We start from the raw sequence: 18,229 nt of genomic DNA, 5'->3' as shown, positions 1-18,229 counted from the left end.
ATGGTCCCAGCACAGAGAAGCTGGCTGCCAGACTTGCAGAGAAAAAGAACGATTTACAGGCAAAAGATGTGCTAATCATTTAACAATTAGAGCCCACCTCCACCGATGGCCAAGCAATCATATTCAAACAAAGGACACAGTGATGGGACACTTGGGTCACACCCCACCCATCCTATTACCAAGATAGAGAAGTGCACTTCATGAAAGGACACTGGTCCATTCTCGCCCTACTTTTCATTGCCTCTCTCCCACACGCTGTCCCAGTCTTTCCAGTCTTGGTTTATCCCATCTTGAACCCTTCCTGCCCCTCCCCTGACAAAGCCTCAATAAAATCCATTCTCAAGTTGCCATCCAGAAGGACGCGTCAGACAGTGCGCAACGGCAGATGATGAGGGAATGATTTTCTGAGTTGATAGAGGATAGCGTGTTTTACTCCCTCGCACGAGGGAAGACTCTTTCTAAAAGAACCGCGTCTCCAATCTCATCTCTCGACTTGTTAGAACCGCGCGTAAAATTTGATCAAAATGGTGACAAGCGCCTCGACGACAGTTATGACCCTTCTGTCTTGTTGTTACTGCGTGTTGGCCTCGCAGGTCTCCTTCTCCAACTTCTCTCTGGACAACGAGGTGCGCTCCAGCTTTATCCAGCGGCGGCTGCGGAGTCAGGAGCGCAGGGAGATGCAGCGGGAGATCCTCTCCATCCTGGGGCTGCCGCACCGTCCGCGGCCGCACGTCTACACCAAGCACAACGCCGCCCCGATGTTCATGCTGGATCTGTACAACACCATTTCTACAGACGCAGAGCCGCACGGATACTCTTACTACAAGCCTGTTTTACCGACCCAGGCCTCCCCCATGGTGACCCCACAGGACAGTCGCTTCCTAGATGACGCAGATACGGTGATGAGCTTTGTCAACCTCGGTAAGTGAACAATGAGTTTTGTAAGTTCTCTCAGTTTGTGGACGTAGTGTGTCTAACTTGTATTAGGTTATAGATACAGATATACACATATAGAGTGTGTGGTGGTAATTTGATTTTATGACTTTTTTTTTAAAAAATTGTGTCTGTACTAAGTGTCCAAATCAAAAACCTAATCACCAGTGGCCACAAAATAATTCCACAGACAGTGGTTCATAAAAATCTATATTATTTTGAACAATGTTATTTTTGTGAGTGCTCTTTATTTAAAACAACAAAAAATAACTTCATGTTGTTCAGGGACAATTCTATCTACCTTTCTCATCTGAGTCAATCAACTTAAGAATCAAGGTTTTAAATGCTTCCCATTTTGTTGTCAAATCCTTGAAGCCACTACACTGCAACAGGGTGCACTGAGTAAGTGTGTGTCACTGTGAAAGCCCCTGTGACTCTGACATTGTGGCTTTTAGGTCACTTTCTTCACTTGAAATCAGGCATTATGCATTCCGAGCTGTAAATGTTATGACAACATGCCTGTATCCGATTTCCCCAGAATCCCTTCAAAGCTCTGGGGGAGAGGCTTTAGCATGGCTTTGTTTCGCATGACTAGGAATTGAACAGGCATTTCTAAACCCCCCCCTGGGGAGTGAGAGACAAGTTGGTGTGCGATCAAGATACAGACAGCATCTAAACACATGTTATTGCTGTAGTAATCTCTGTTATCGCAGGTGTTTGCGCACGCATTCCTGTATTTATGTCTCTTTGGGTGTTTGTTTGGAAGGTGTAAATCACAGGGGTCACAGGCGGGAGCCTGGGCTCACTCAGACATTATTGAATTTATAAAAGGTGACTCCTGCCTTTGTTTCCCTTGGCGATCCTACGGCAGCTCTGATATCACTATGGTGAAACAAGCAGATGGCATGGTGCCTGTGGTTCGTATCCGGATGTAGTTATAGCCAAAACCAGCCCCTGTCTTCTGCACGGCCCTCTCCTGCCTCAAGGCTTGGATGAGGGTTACAGGTCAATGCGAGGAGCTGAAGTTTGTTCATCTCAGATATGTTTCCAAGAAACCCTCTTCATCTGTCTGTTTGCCATTGAGATTGAACTGAAGCTTTAAAACAAGGAGTCATTTAGTTATTTTTTTCTCAATATCAGCCTCTAAACATGTAGTTAATACTAAACATTTGGAAACTGTAAAAAAAAAACTGAAATGCATAACACAACATTTTGCATCCTCAGTCGTGAACTCCTAACTGACAGTCTTTAGCTAACGAGATCTGGAAGCATTGTTTCTGAAAACCAATAACAGATTCATGTGGTTCCACATCTGAAGACTCTGATTATAAAGAGGAAGGAGGGAAAAAAAGGACACAATGAGTGTGTATTATTTCTCTCTCAGGCCCACCATGGCCTCCTGTGCTGATGATTGGCAGAGTTTTTAGCTCATTGTACTGGAGTGGCTCTATCTTGGTGGTCCCTGGATGATCGCTTCAAGACCGGAATGGATTATTTGCTTTCCAAAGACCACAGCTTCCAGTGTGAGGGAGAGCTGCTGTTGAGCCAAACATAGCCTTATCCCAGTGTACCCAGATACAGTATGTAGTGCAGGTGGACATTAAGTAGGTTATTTGATTATTTTAAATAAATCAGCCCTATTTTACTCTTAAGTGAAAAGTAATTCCATTAGAGGCAAAGTTAAAACAAGGTGTCCAGCCCCTGTTTTTCATTGGTTAGATGGTTTTTGAGAGCGGGCGTAGTCATATTGTAAAGTACACACACACACACACACACACACACACACACACACACACTGTATATCACATCATTGCACATATGCTCATACATGTACAAAGCTGCATATGTTTACTTGTGCTGGTATGCCAAACCACAGGTCGTACTCCAGAATCACAGGAAAAAAGCATTAGTCGCATTGTCATGCAACATTACAGAAGGCAGCTGCTATTGATCTGCACATTTACAGTTTCTGTTGTACAGTTGTTCATAAAGAAAGGGACTGAGGCCTGACTTGGCTGTCAGTCTTATCAGTCGAAGCTGTTCTGCAGCTCTCTGCTCTGCTACTCCTCATGTGTCGACCTCTTTGTTTACTGCTGCTGAAGTCTTTTGCCTGGAGACAAGTACACATGCGTTCAGTATGGGCTTTTTTTTTTTGCACTGACCACAACACACACCTGCAGAGCATGGGAAAAAGGCTTAATGACCAGAAATGTCACTGGCTTTCATTACAAAAAAGAAGGGGTGCAAAACACTCTCCTAACAGTTGGAGCAATGACTGTTTCACTGAAGAACAGAAGGAGTATTGTGTTTTTGAGAATAAGCAGGAAGAAATGTGTTCTGTTGTCCCGCTAAGCTGATCTGTAGGTAGCATAAGGAGATCAGATGAAGACTTTCTTTTGCCCAGCTGGAAAATCTCATTAACCCTCTCATTATTTGTATATCCAAGAGCAAAATAATTGCTTTCTTTTTACTCCTAAGATCCAGTCGTAATTGCATGGCCTCCCTTAACGTGCTGTTTTTTTACCCTTCTTCTCCTCTGCATTCTGCAGTACATTTATCAAAATGTGTGAAATTTGTTTAACAAGAATCTTTTTGGTGGTTTAATAATCTGCAATAAACCAGTCAAGGGTATAAGATATGTTGACAAACTTCATGGATTTGTAAGGGCAAAAAGTAACATTTACCACTAACTTTAATAAGTTCTAAATTGTCCACTTGATAAATGAGTACACAGAACATGACTGATGCATTAATAACACTTAACCCAATGATTATTGTTCAAGAATATCACATTTCCACCATTTTTTGTGTTAAGTTTTGTTTCTGTATAGACATTGTGATGCGTCTTAAAACCACCCACGGTGGGCTGTAAAAAAGAAAAACCTCCCACTTACTATAAAATTGCAATAGGTTAATGATAGCTCTGTGACTGTGTGGCCCTGCAGTGTCAGAAGAAATCTAAAGTGTTGAAATGCCTCCCAGAAGGAAGTTTGCATATCTGAGGTCTGATCTCTGCAGCTAATGGTCTCTAACGTAAACACACCAAGTCCTTACAAGCAATTATTGCTTTCATAAAAACACCCCTCGTTCCCTTCCAGCATTTAATTGCGGTCAAACAAATGACTCGCAGGGTTCAGAATGCACTGCTCTTAACGATGAGCAGCTTGTGTGTGTTTTTGTGTCATTCGAAGTGTTTTTAGGGAACTTTGACTCTGTGTGTGTGTGTGTGTGTGTGTGCATGCCTGCTTTTGTGGGAAAAAATGTTTATGTTTCTAGTGTTAGGGTATTGTGCATATGGGTGTCTATGCACTGAAACAATAGTGGGCCATCAGCAGGAACACGGGGTGATGTCATGATGATGTCATGTTGTATGCCACTGGGCAGGATGTGTTTAAAGTGGCTAATCGCTGCTCTGCTCTGCACACCTTCACCGGAGACCTCCACCGCTCTTTCCAAGGACAAACACATTGACTAACGCTATAAAAACATGACACTGGAAAGCTTCAGGGAGCTTTGGGGTCTTTTTGACCACCTTTTCATGGAAACTCTGAGCGTTAGAGAGCTTCAGCTGTGTCAGGGCGGGGTGGAAACCCCACTGTGCCACCCGCTACTGCTGCTTCACTTCATCCTCTACAATCAGAATGAAATCACCGGACAGTAATACATGGCAAAATGATCAGGGAGGTCTGGGTGGTACAGACTCTGGTAGTTAAGTCACACATGAATTTGTGTGGCTCTCTATACTTTACGTAAGTGTGTTTGTAAAAGCACACTGGCTGCTGTGGTTTTCCGGGCAGTGCCTTAACGGGCCTTTTCTTGTGGTCAGCACATGTGTGCAGTTTAAACAGGGAGCCAAACTGAGCCCTCAGTATGTTTTTTTTCCCCCACATTGGCATGTATGTTAGAGACTCGACTTAAGTGATGTTTAGATCAATCACTTCGCTCATGGAAGCCGGATTTTTCCTATTTCTGACACAGTGCTTCCGAGATGTGGGCAGCACGACACACATCAGAGAAGCCTTTGACTCAGTTTTGACAGATATTGCAGCCACTGACTGGTTTACCATCTGATTGTACTCAGTGGTTTGCTTTTTTCCACACATGTACAAACTTTCCCTGCGAGGTTCCGAAATATTATTTTACTGTGTGTATGTGTGTCAGCTGGGGAGAAAACAGTCAACCATTAATCACGGTGGTATCGCAGTTGGGTAGAATATGGTTGGAGAGTTTGATGAAACGTAAGCTTCAATCAAATGTTGATTTATAGCATCTGACCTCTGTCTCTGCCAGAAAACCACCTGTTCTTCAGGTCTGCTGTACATACATCTTCCTCTCTTTCTTCCCACAATAGTCGTTCAGGATCAGGATCTTCTCTACCAGCAGCACCGAAGGGAATTCCGCTTTGACCTTTCCCGTATTCCAGAGGGAGAGGCCGTCACAGCAGCAGAGTTCAGGATTTACAAGGATTTCATCCAAGGACGCTATGAGAACGAGACATTCAGAGTCAGCATCTACCAGGTCCTGCAGGAGCCTCCAAATAGGTACAGGTGTTTTATTTTCAGGTGCCATTCATTTTGCTGTTTCTGTGCTGATATTTACCCTTGAGCTTACTTAATCTTGTAACATATGTGTCACCTCAGTCTGGTGTTTTCGGACATTGACTGCTCAGTCTACTGATTATTGTAAAACATATTTTCTCAGTTAGCTCTAATGTTTTGTATTTTTTGGTTTATTTACTTTTTGAGATATATCATTTTGAGATACCACCCCAGTATGACAGAGGTGAATGATGATGACAATGTCAGTCTGTTGATCATAGTCCACTACCTTGGTCCAGACTGAAATATCAGTTATTAGCAGTTATAGCAATTATTGGCTGAATTGCCAAGAAACTACAGTGAACTTAACATTCCATCAGTCTCAGCTGTAATTTTCTGTGGAGTCCTAAGTAGCATACATTAGCACGCTATTATGCCAAACTACAATGGTGAATGTGATAAACATTATACCTACATAAAAGCAGCATGCTAGCATTTAGCCGAAAGCACCACTGGGCCTATGTGCAGCGTCACAAAGCAGCTGGTATAGCTTTAGCCCCTGTAGCCTTGGTAGCTGCTGTAGCTGTGGCCTATTTCAGTCACTGTAAACTAATGAAGTTCTATTTCTCTCTCTTATATTGGGGATGGTGCAGAAACCACAGCTCCTAAAACCAGTTCAAGATAAAACTCTGCATGGCTATGCATTATAGGTTAGAGTGTAGGTGTGTGTGTATGTGTGTATTTTTTATTTTATTTTTTATTTTTTGTAATTCAGACAAACTGACCCTTTAGAGCATTTCTTAAATGACCTTCCAAGTCTTCACGTTAGCTGGATGTGTTCATCGCTACATATGATTATCCTCTTATGTTAGTGACACAGTACAAGTTGTGTGGTTGAGCTTAAATCAACACATCATGCCACTGTGTGATTTCTGTGTAAAGTGGTTGTTAGGCGGCTGTACGAGCACACAGAGCTGTCTGCACCGGCTGTGTCTGTCTGCATTTCCCCACAGGTTATTTCTGCTGATGTTAGTGTCAGCACTGTAGCTGTTTACATAGACATTAGTGTCAATTACAGAAACACTGGGGTTCTCTCCAGAGTAAGTTTACTCTTACACAGTCAGAACAGGACAGTACCCAGGGGACCTGCATTTGTAATGCACAGCTCCAACCACAAAAAACACTCTCAACCCTCAAGACATTATTTTATACTCTCTGTTACACAGGTGGTTATTCCTCAAGTTTCTGTCTGTTTGACTGTCTGTAGTCCTGTTTTGTCTGTCTGCCAGCTTCTATGATACTCTCACACTTGTTTCAAACCACATCTGAAACTGGATAACAACATTAGAGATCTTCCTCATAAATCAAAGCTCCACCATCCACCCACATTATAAAATCTCTGAACCACATTAACCTGCCCGCCTCAGCCTGCCACGGGGCCACATCATTGAACAGAAGGATTCATGTGTAAGCAGTAGATTTAAGTCCTTCATCGGTGACAGCGGGGGCTGACGATGGTGTAAAGGGCAACACCATTGTCATTCACAGACACACAAAGGCAACTCCACACAGACGAGGAGGCAGCAGGACCAAAGGACAGACGTCTGCCTGAGGGTCTGAAACTCAATCTGTAAACAAAGCTATTGCCTGTGAAATCTGCCCTTAAGACGACACATCAGTGTAGGATTTTTCTTCTTGGGAGTTAAGAAAGTGCTCCTTTGATAATGGCTGTTCACTGTAGTGGGGAATACATGATTCAGGGTGTTAGCTCTTGAAAGGAATTTACCCTGGATATTCATATTGTTGTGTCATTTTTTTTAGGCTGAGCAGACTCATAGGTCAGTCTTATTGAAACGCTTCTCCTCGTGTCATAACTGTCTTCCGGTATTTGTCCCCTCTGCTTAATCAGTACCCTAGGACATAAATACTTTTAACTTTTAAGTTGTTTATATTCGCATGTGTTGAACAATGTAGCCCCTTCTCTATATAGCTGAACAGTTTTAGGTGGCACAACGTGGAGAAGTTAATATAAACTTCATTGAAATGATCATTTTTAATAATGTGGTTCATTTGCAGTGCAGGCTGACTGAAATCTACCACCCATAAACATTTGCAGACACCTGGTATTTTCCATGGTGATGCTCTAACAGGCCTGTACTGCAGGCTTCACTTTTTGCTTGTTTTGGGGCTTTTTGCCTTTAGTCTGGTCTTCAGCAAATGAAACACGTTCTCAGTTGGACTGAGGTGTCTAACTTGGCCAATCAACAACATTCCAGTGTTTCGCCTTAAAACCTCTTGGTTGTTATTAATATCTTATTTTCCTGATGCTTTATCTGAAAATTGGGGCAATATGTTTAAAAATGCAAATGATTCCTACACTGTTTGACCAGTATGGATGTAAACACTTTCACACTCAAGGCTGAGAGTTAGTGCTTTAACCACAAAGTCATTGTTTCACCTCAAATCCAATGTGCTGATGTATTTAGTCCAAACAACATAAAACAAGTTGTCCTAATACTTTCTATCTGCGCTGTAGATATTACAGGACCACACATGTAGTTTGGGGTTTTTTAGCCTATTACATACTAATTTTATATAATTAGCATGACAGCTAGCCATTTTCCCAAGCATATCACATGCCTTTAGATTGTTTTCATAGCTTCCAGACAGCTGTTGGTTTTAATTAATTTCACAGAGGAAAGAAAATCAATGCACAGGAACTTGAAAACAAGAGATACTGTAGGTAATTCATCACAGTGGACATCTCAACCATTTGTATTTTGTCTACTGGCAAGCATGGATGGTTGAAAGTCTCGCTTCTAAGGAATGAATCTGAGATTTGAGTTTATATCAAAGAAGCACCTTTTCATGGAAACACTTAATCAAAAACTTTGAAATGTAGATCTGCCTCGACAATAAATATCAATTTTTCTCTTCCCAGTGAAGTGGAGTTGTTGCTGCTGGACCAGCGAGATGTTTGGGCTGCAGAGGATGGCTGGCTGATTTTTGACCTGACCACCACCAGTAACCTCTGGCTGGTCAACCCTGAGCAGAACCTAGGCCTGCACCTGGTCTTGGAAGATAGCCATGGTCAGTTGCTGCCATACAGTCATGGGGTGGGATCCATAGGAGTAACAACCATCAGTCTTTGTCTAGAGTAATGATTTATGGTTATGATAAATGCTCTTTGAATCCAGTGCTTAAAAGGGACACCGCATATTCAGTAAATCTGTGTAGAGACTTCTTAAACTCACTTAGAGTTTAAGTTACGATTATGGTTGTTGTGGTCATATTAAGATGAACAAATGATTGTTTAGTAGAAACTCAGATGTGTGTTATTGTCATATTCAATGGCTGGTTGAGACTAAGCTTTGCTCCCCCCTGTCTCCCCCTGTAGGCCAGAGGAGGAACCCCCAGCTGGCGGGGCTGGTGACCGGCAATGGGACCCCAGGACAAGCAGCCCTTCATGGTTGCCTTCTTCAAAGCCAGTGAGGTGCGTTTCCGCAGCATCCGCTCTGCCCATGGCCACAAAGGTCGCCAGTCTAACCGCTCCAAACCTCAGAGGACTGTTCAGGATGCGCTAAAGGCAGTGGAGGCAGCAACAGGTGTCTGGACTCTTAAAAACTCATCATCACAGACTTAAAATGACCTTTAGGCCTATAACTTGAATACATGAGTGTGTATTCATATTTGCATATTTCACTTTCAGATAACCTTGGCATATCTAAAGAGGGATGTAAAAAACATGAGCTGTACGTCAGTTTCAGAGATTTGGGGTGGCAGGTACTTGGAAATTTCATTTGATTTAATTTTCATTTAATGTCCCTCTCGTTACCAGAAATGACAGTTAACTGACCCTTTGGCTGTGGTTTTACTTTGATCAGGACTGGATCATAGCACCAGAGGGCTATGCAGCATACTACTGCGAAGGGGAATGTGCTTTTCCTCTCAACTCCTACATGAATGCCACTAATCACGCTATTGTGCAAACTCTGGTAAGTCCCAAACAGTCCCTGATGACAGGTGCTTTCACTACAACCTCCACGTTCTGTGAGGACTGATTTATGCTTCCTCTACCACAGGTGCACTTTATCAACCCAGAGACGGTACCCAAGCCCTGCTGTGCCCCCACCCAGCTCCATGGCATCTCAGTGCTCTACTTTGATGACAGCTCCAACGTCATCCTCAAAAAGTACCGCAACATGGTGGTCAGAGCCTGCGGCTGTCACTGATCGCTTGTCAACCTCCTATGAGTTCCGCAAATCCAGAGGGATGCTTAAAAAGGCAGAGGTGGAGGAAGCAGAGACAAGATGATTGACTGCCTGGTCATTGGGGAGCTCCTGCCACAGAACAAGCTTTATTCTCTGGGACCGTTTTTATGACCAGCAGCTGAGCCGCCCATGCAGTATTACAGCCCAATCAGAATTTCTGGTCACAGGGAAAAGGCTGAACAAAGGATTTTCTTTGTTTCCTTTTAATGTGACGAGAGAAAGTGCCCTAAAAAGACTCAGAGCTTTGTGGAGTCACTTCAGAAGCTCAAACAAAACATGGATCGCTAAAACATAATGTAAAACGTTTCAACCATTTCCCCTGTATGCAGAGATCATATAGAGTACAACACATATCTGCTTTTAAATTCTGTCACGATATCAGGCATGAGAATATAAGAAGTTGCCTGGGTGGAAATGTGCATTTGATAACATATTACACAGCTCATAAAACTTTAAATCTCCACCATCCTGTTGAACCGTTGCACCTTCTCTTTTGGAACAGTTAGGATGAACTTATTTCCTGATCAGAGAAAAATGCTCTGCAACAAACTTCACTGGTGTTGAACTGGTTGTTCAGCAGGGCAGTCATATCAGGTCAAGTGTAAGACATCTGGCAGCTCGAGTGTGTGCTGCTGATGTAGGGGAGCTCAGCGAAGGAATGACAGCCAAGACCATTAATAACAGTGTGTGGGATAGAAAGGCCTGGCTTTTGGGCCTAGTTTCCTCATGCAGACATATGTCACCAGGTCTGTGAAAGGCATACAGTCTGCAAGATGTCAGTGATTCATCTTCATGAGGCGGACATTAGGGTGTGCACCATCACCCCCGTCTGCAGCTGCCTTCTGGAGTCAGAGCAGAGCTGCAGGTGATCAAGCAGAGGCTGTAATTTTGTTTTGTCAGATTAAACTAGTTGAATAAATGGAAACTATCAAACAAGAATCATGTGTGTGTGTGTGTGTGTTATTTTTTACCATATTTGGCTTCAATACAGTTTTTTTTTTACAGTGGCATTCAAAGCAGCTTCGGCTAATAAATTCAACTAATGTTGAGACTTAAAGTTCATTCTTGACATTGGAAACAGTAGTTGCCAAAACAATCTCTACAAGACTCATTTAGTAGCTATTCTGAAGCTTTTGATCATATTACACAATCTTCTTCAGCAGATGGAGGAAATCTGAAAATCTAAGATGCCATGATCACATTTCCATTTGTTGTGATCAGTGATCCATTTGTGATTGAAAGCAGGAGAACGGCTACTAACTGGACTTTGTCAAATGGTGTTTTGTCGCCCAGTGGTATAGTTTCTTTTTTGGAAAATGAATAAAAAAAATATGCAGCAATTTTTACACACCATTTTATTCAACAGTGAGAAAACTGCTTCACAAGTTAAAGACTGAATCCATGATCAGGTTTACAGCAACCTGTCTGCCACAACTTTGACATCATGGTTGAGCCCACATGGTCCACATTTCAATTTTGCCCCATTCAGTTGATTATGTGTGAACTGTGTGTACTCAGAAAGAAATTACATCACAGTGCTGACACATGAAGCCATGCACTGATAACAGATTGTGCTTTTAAAGTACGTAGAATAGCACAAGCCTCCTAAAATACACATTAGCACAAAAAGCAAAGCACATACTTTACATAATGTGCGCATTTGACAACCTGGCAAATAAAGGCATTCACAATGACATTCACTGCAGAAGCTGAAAGCTTCCAGCAAAGCATATTACATCACAGCCCACACTGTTAAAAACACACAATTACATCTGTCACCGTAAATAGAAAATAGAGGTAGAAGCGTAAAACTAAATCCTACTGATACAATCAAAAACGGTGTTGATTGTCAATGTAAAATTCCCTCTCAAACTCTCATTTATGAGCATGAAGAACTCTTACATAATATTAGGCAGAAGAGAGATAAGCTTTAAATGATATCATCAGCACTGAATGACCTGAGGGAGTATTATTTATGTGCTTTTCAAGGAACGTGGGCTGATTCTGTCAGGACTGCCAGAAAGATATGAACCGTCAGATTGAGAAAGAAAACAATATCCTTGAGCCTACAAGATCTTTCTCAAATTCAGTGTTACTGAAGCAGCTCCCTGCGGCGACATATTTTTACACGATGGCTCTTTCTCTTAAGAAGAGTTCTTTCACATGAATAAAGTTTAATTCTGTTACAAAAGACCAGGCAGAGATCAGGCTCACAGAAGATGTAATGTTTAACTCACATAATTCAACTCTCATAATCAGCGTGTGATCCCTGACTTGCCTTGATAAATATGTGCTAATATAACCTCTAGGGGATCCTGAGAGTCAAGCTTATTGTTTTTCTCTAGCCTTTACTCCTTAGATACAATTAAAAAGACAGTCAAGCACAGAAATATGATTCAGGAGGTAGAAAAGACAGCAAATATAGGCTGAATATAGCAGAGCTTAGAAGAGACTGACTTTCTCCCTGCCCATAAACCAGTGACCCTCTTCACTACATGCAATTAGTCCCTGGAACTCTTAGCTCAGGGGCGGAATAGTGTCTCCTCCGGACTACCTCTGCCCCCTTCTTCCTCCCCCCTTCTTGCTGCTGTGGCCCTGGGGGTACCTCTGGGTGTGATACACTTAGGGACTCACACCCTCTCTCTGACTTCCTGGGTGAGGTTTTTGGCTCCAGAGTGGCTGACGGTGGAGGCTGTAGAGCTGAGACGGGGGTGAGGGCCAGGCAGACGTCCCCCACGCTGAGCTGGCGGCACTGCAGGCCACAGAGACGGGCAGTCCTCTGGGGGCTGCAGGAGGACCAGCCCCGCCCACGCACAAAGAACGGGTACTCCACATAGACATCCACCAACTCCTAGCAGAGGAAAACACATGTATACAGTAGAGTGAGACAGAGATGCAGCATGCACACTTGTTTACTAGGGGGTGGTGTTGGTCCGGTTTGAAAACCTATTTGTGCTGAATTCATATCAAATAGCAATTACAGATAAGTCTTTACTATGTTTTATACCTATTCAAGATTTTCAATACAGACCTTTGTTTTAAATTCAGGCCGAAACTTAGCTTCTTCTTGCAATGTATGTTGCAACGGTATCTCACATACCTTAGACTTACTTGGACCTTACTTAAAGATAATTTACTACATGCCAAACATTACAATGTCACCAACAAACAAAATACCCAGTGCAAAGTTGGGTTCTGCCATTACATTTCAAAATCAATATTTTCTTAAATTAAAGCCCTCATGTGAGTTTAATGTGCTTAAAAATGACAGCACAGCTTCTTCATCTCTCATGTTGGACTGAGGGAAGACTGGACATTACAGTGACTCACTATTGCAAAGAGATATAAGCCTTTCTATGGTACTCAGTCACAAGTCTATTGGTTCCCACTGAGGACAGACTGTTCATTTTTTAAAAGAGGTCACAAATATGTAGCTTAAATTGTTAAAAAGGCTCAATAATTTCCTATAACAGAAAGATACTATAGTTTTTCAGCTATGGATTAATACATGTTTTCTGTGCTAGTACATAGTGTCAGGATGTTATATGCTTTGTATGCAGGAAAGCCCCTGTTTGTCCTAATAAAGGAACAAGTCAGTCAGGTGTAGCTAATTTATGCATTTGAAATGTTTTTGGGCAACAATGTGGTACAGAGGAGTAAGCTAAATCAGACTTTGGCTACACATGAAATATTTAGTATTTTCACAGCAGAAAAATATAAAATATCATGAACCTTAGTCTTTGACGTGTCATAGTACAAACCTGACTGAAGGTATTTTCTCATTAAAAATTTGAGAAGATTAAAGAAATTGTGCTCTTAATCCCTTTCAATCAGTGTTATTCATAACTGATGGAATATCAAGATTGTGTTTGCAGTCATTCCTGAATACATTCTTTGGTAGATATAATCACAGCTACTTGAGAAGGGTCTACTGTGAATGATTAATACTACAGAGTGATTTTTCCATCACCTGTGACTGTTGGTCGTGAAGCAGAATGAGGAGGCGTGAGACAGAGGAGGAAGAGGTTGAAGGGGAGATGCTTTGCACCGTGCAGCAACTCAGGCGCAGGTCTGGACATGCAAGTGATCCCAGCAGGAAGTCCTCCGTCTGCAGGTGCTCCACTCGTCTCAGCCGCCCATCTCTGAGCTCAATCAGAGAGCCGGCCACAAAGTGAGGGAGCAGCCAGGGGAAACGGTTAGAAGAGGAAGAGGAGGAAGAAGCATGCTCAGAGGAGGGCAATACAGAAAATTTTGATGTGTCCTCTTTCATGGATGTGTATGCGCTGTTTGAGTTATCAACAGGGGAAACTCCTCTGAAGGAATGTCCAGAAACAGGATGTTTGACAACGTCTGTTGATTTGTGCAACAAATTGTGTTGGTCCTCGTGTGGAGAGTGAGGTAGGCATGTGCTCAACGACGGAGGACTTGCTTTTTCAACCCTGGGAAAATACTCTCTTCGCCTCACATACGGTCCTTTATTCCTGCCATTGCTCTGCCTATCTGCATTCAAACTCTTGTCCCTTGATGTCTTGAACTGCTCCCAACTGTACCCTCCACCCATTCTGTGGAAACCCTCAGAGACCAGGGAGATAGGGCTGAACCTGGAGGGGTGGTGTGGATGGCCTGGCTGGACTGCAGGTGTGCCAGGTAAGTGGCTGTGGTGATAGTGGTGGGGAAAGTCCCATCCAGGGTGCAGGGGGTTGAACTCTCTCCACTCTGCCCAGCCATGATGCTCCCTGAATGCAGATAACACATGAGGTTTGGACCTGGGGGATGTATGAGTCTGCGTCCAGGGCTGGTAGAGCGCAGGAACCCGTCTCGGCACTGGCTGAAATGGGCTTGTGTATTTTGTTTTTAACTCGCCGTGGCTCTTGTAAGGGTAAGGCGCCTTGAATGTCGCAGCATCGCACTGCTGCTGCTGTGACGGTGAGCTCGGTCTTTGGTCCCTCTTCTTCAGCGGAAGGCTGTCCCTGTCTGGGACAAGAACTGGATTTGGTGCGAAGCTCATTGGCTCACGCTGCCTGTCACTCACACTGGCACTGCATGCCCTCCCTGCAGAAGTTGAGGAGGTGTTGTGATCATGTGATACAGACTCCATTAGTCTCTTGGCAAGTGTTGCAGATAGTTGGGTCCAAGGTTGTCACGATCTGAAAAGCAGAACAAACAGTTTACCGAACAACTTCACAAACAAGATATCACACTGGAGAAAATCATTTTATCCTCTATTCAGCTGCTCTCTTTCTCCACCTGTCACTTTCACTCTCTCTCCGTTTTTAAAATTTTGTTGGTAAATGACAGAACATTCCCCCTCCCCTTGAATGTGCCACCTGGTGAGATCACTGCCAGTAAATATCCCCTTGACATCTCAACAATAACTTCACCATCAGCTTCAAATTAATGCTTTCCAAGCACCAACTGCTATACTGATGGGGTTCAGTTTGATGGACATCTACCAAGTCCTTTGTTGAAAAAAAAAAAAGTTACTATGGTAACAAAGTACTGCACAATGTGGTTGGTGAAGGAGTGAGTGAAGTGACAAAGTAAAAGGTTGGGGGATGACTGTAAAGTTGGAGGTTAAATTTTATCGCTATATCCACTTCCTTTGAGGTTAATAATATTTTTCAAGCAGGTTTTCTTGTGACATTTTTCACAAGAAACAAAGGAAAGTGTGTGTACTCAGTGGCTAAATGGGATGTTAAACACACAGCCTTTCTCTCTCTTTCTTAAAGGACTAAAGTGATCTTCAACACCTCAAGCTACTGAAACCCCATCATCCTCCTTACATGCATGCAGTGAGTCAGTACACTCAGGAGGGCTAAATATAAGCACCTTGTGGCCACACACACACACACACACACACACACACACAACAGTTTCTTACCTACTCAACGGCTCAGCAGACATACTGTATTATTTACAAAAAGTGATGGCGGGGGGGGTAAAGAGCAGAGCAGGACTTTTACAGCCTGTCAATGCAAAGCTCATCTCAATGCCCTGTATTATGTCATCATCATAACTGAGCACCGCCGCTGAATGGACCTCTTTGACTCCTCCTGACAGGCATGTCTCTGATATGAGCTGTTTCTCTGTTGTGTGTGCGCATGTTAGATTAGACAACACCCTCACACTGACAGTCCTATGCAAGCATTATACCATGAGACATAAATAGATAAGTATTTGTCAGCTAAATGCCCGCAGTGTAAATGTAAATTCATTCAAATGGCATTGAGATGTTGGCTACTTACTCACAGTGTGTGACAGACACACAGGTATGATCAGATAATGACCCAGACAGGCCTATACTGTGACGTTACCTTATGAGGTGATCAGTTTTCTACAGGTTGCTAATCCATGGAAATGAAATTCATACACAGCTGTGTGTTTGAAGCCATCATGATAATAATCTACAAATTTCCCCTTGTGGGCTTAATAAAGTTTAGCATATCTGCATTGAAGATGGGATTCTTATGCGTATCAGTAGTGCCAACATTGCTCTTAGTCAGCTTTGTGTCTCTACCAAATTGTGAACCTCTGGTGCTGAATCCCCCAGACCATGAAGAGTTAATCAAAAACATGCATTCAGAGTTAGACTAATGCATACAACTAGCTCTTTTAGAAGAGTAAAAGACAGCAACACGTTCAAAATTCCTCAATGCGTAAATGAATTGAAGCTTCATGTAGGAGACTTACTTACATGTTCCTCTATCCATCTATCCTTTTTTTCTGTGCATCCATCTTCACATAGCACATCCATCCATGTTCACAAAATGAACACAGACGGCCCACACACACACACACACACACACACACCTGTCTGCCTTGCGTCGTCCTCCCGGTCTGCAGGTGAAAAGGCAAAGCAGAACAGAGTGAACAGAAGCATCCAGACAAGCTCAACAGACTGTCTATCAGACACACTCTCCTCCTTTTCTCTTCTTGTCTCTTCTCCTCCTCTCTCTCTCTCTTCCCTCCTACTCGCTTCTACATTTTACACTCCCACTCTACTCAGTCAGTCAGTCCTGTTAACCTTTCTCAGACAGATTTGATGTCTCTGCCTCTACCTCTCTTTCTTTCTTTCTTTTTCTCTCACTCCCTCAATCTCTCACATCTGAACTTGTTCACCCTGTGTTTGCTGCTGAGTAGCACTCTCAGCCTCTCCTCCATTTGTAATCACCCTCCTCTTCCTCTCTCCATATTCCACACGCTCTCTCCCTCTCTCCATGTAGCTCTCTGTTGTTGGGTGTATAATTAGAAATGAGACTGCTGTGCAACTCCTCAGCTGATGGTAGGCGTATGACTGCCTGATGGCTTTGGCGTTTTGCCCAGTGTAGTGAGGGCGGGAAACCGTTGCTTTAGACTAGCCTGGACGCACTTGCACAAAATGAAAGGGACTGCAAAACAGAGATCTCGCTATCACATCTGCAGTCTGCCTGCAAACAGCCCTCACTTGCTGTTAATTCTTCCTGTTTTTCCCACCTCAGGGCCAGATGTGAATAACATTTCATCCTGATTGAGTGAGACACCGAACTGAATGATAGCTTTGAAATGGCCGGTAATTGCTTTTGACCACAGAGCTCAAAGGTCAACATTAAGTACTAAAGCGTTATCCTCTGCAGAAAAAGGAGGTTATAGTCTTTTATAGTTGTGCAGACAACATAAGCAATATCCCATGGCCCACGTCCTGTTGCCTGCTGTGTTCTGTATATTTTTCTTCACTTTCTCCTTGCTTGCTTGCCTATCTCTTTCATCTCGTTTTAAAACACAAGAAAGAGGACTTGGCTTTTTGCACAGCAGCCCTGGTCCCAGCTATTGATTTTGCAGGGCCTCAGCAGGTGAACCCCCAGTCATGAGAAAGCCCACGCATAATTTAGTTTGAGGTGAAGAGGATTTCTCACTTTGAGTCACATCATGCTTCCTCTGCCCACTCTCTCTGTTTTTTCTCTAGCTTTTTTGTGCTTGCTGAACAGACACTCACACGCACACACACACACACACACACACACACACACGCACACACACACACACGCACATGCTGGAGAAAGTTCACAGTATGGTGAGACGCTGCATCACAGTGTTTGCCACGACTAGCACATTCAGCCTAAACCACCACAACCACTGACATTTACAAAGAGAATGTTTTTATTGATAGAAATCGCCAATCACTCCCACTACTTCCCAACTGCTACATTTTGCAGTTTCACTTTGTAGTTTGGCACAGATGCCAAATGTGAGTTTCAGTAGTGAAAGTTTCCATGCTCACTATATGCATCTGTAGAGACAAAATGTTTGTGGTATTGTCTGATGTGAAGAATTTTGCATCATTGTTTTCAAAAACTGCTCTGTAAATAAAGATTATTCATATTATAGCAAAGGAAAAAAAAATTGTTGATCAGAGTTACTGTGCAGGATTACAAAGTTCAGTTTGTACAGATTCTGACAAACAGATTCTTGAAATGACTCACACCAGCACCTCTTCCTGCCTGCAACTGA

At 43.0% G+C, this 18,229-nt stretch overlaps 2 protein-coding genes across 3 annotated transcripts; one reads left to right on the top strand and one right to left on the bottom strand.

Moving 5' to 3' along the window:
• The first annotated feature begins 370 nt into the window (after positions 1-370).
• Positions 371-10,208, top strand: LOC108885678 (bone morphogenetic protein 7-like). The gene is given in 8 exon segments (XM_018680120.2): positions 371-921; positions 5,285-5,474; positions 8,413-8,561; positions 8,869-8,912; positions 8,914-9,076; positions 9,181-9,254; positions 9,356-9,466; positions 9,554-10,208. Coding segments are annotated over 8 exon segments (1,278 nt in total). The 5' UTR covers positions 371-524; the 3' UTR covers positions 9,704-10,208.
• An 872-nt stretch (positions 10,209-11,080) lies between these two features.
• LOC108885619 (uncharacterized) lies at positions 11,081-16,887 on the bottom strand. Of its 2 annotated transcripts, none has more exons than XM_018680034.2 (3): positions 16,437-16,887; positions 13,713-14,889; positions 11,081-12,593 (listed from the first exon to the last, which is right to left on the bottom strand). In XM_018680034.2, exons 2-3 carry the CDS (start codon positions 14,838-14,840, stop codon positions 12,234-12,236), a joined length of 1,488 nt encoding a protein of 495 aa, XP_018535550.1. In that variant the 5' UTR covers positions 14,841-14,889; positions 16,437-16,887; the 3' UTR covers positions 11,081-12,233. The 2 variants fall into 2 exon arrangements, with proteins under 2 accessions (XP_018535550.1, XP_018535551.1); XM_018680035.2 differs by having other exon boundaries at positions 16,553-16,887.
• Between the last annotated feature and the right edge of the window lie 1,342 nt (positions 16,888-18,229).

Source organism: Lates calcarifer, linkage group LG12 (assembly GCF_001640805.2).
Source record: "Lates calcarifer isolate ASB-BC8 linkage group LG12, TLL_Latcal_v3, whole genome shotgun sequence".
NCBI classification, from domain to species: domain Eukaryota; kingdom Metazoa; phylum Chordata; class Actinopteri; family Centropomidae; genus Lates; species Lates calcarifer.
Note: the sequence above shows the minus strand (reverse complement) of the source record. Positions and strands in the feature narration are given on the sequence as shown.

Coding starts and splice junctions, on each gene's coding strand:
- LOC108885619 (XM_018680034.2), bottom strand. CDS start 14,840: ATGGAGTCTGTATCACATGATCACAACACCTCCTCAACTTCTGCAGGG. Junction 12,594..13,712: donor TTCACGACCAACAGTCACAG/GTGATGGAAAAA, acceptor TTCCTCTGCTAG/GAGTTGGTGGATGTCTATGT.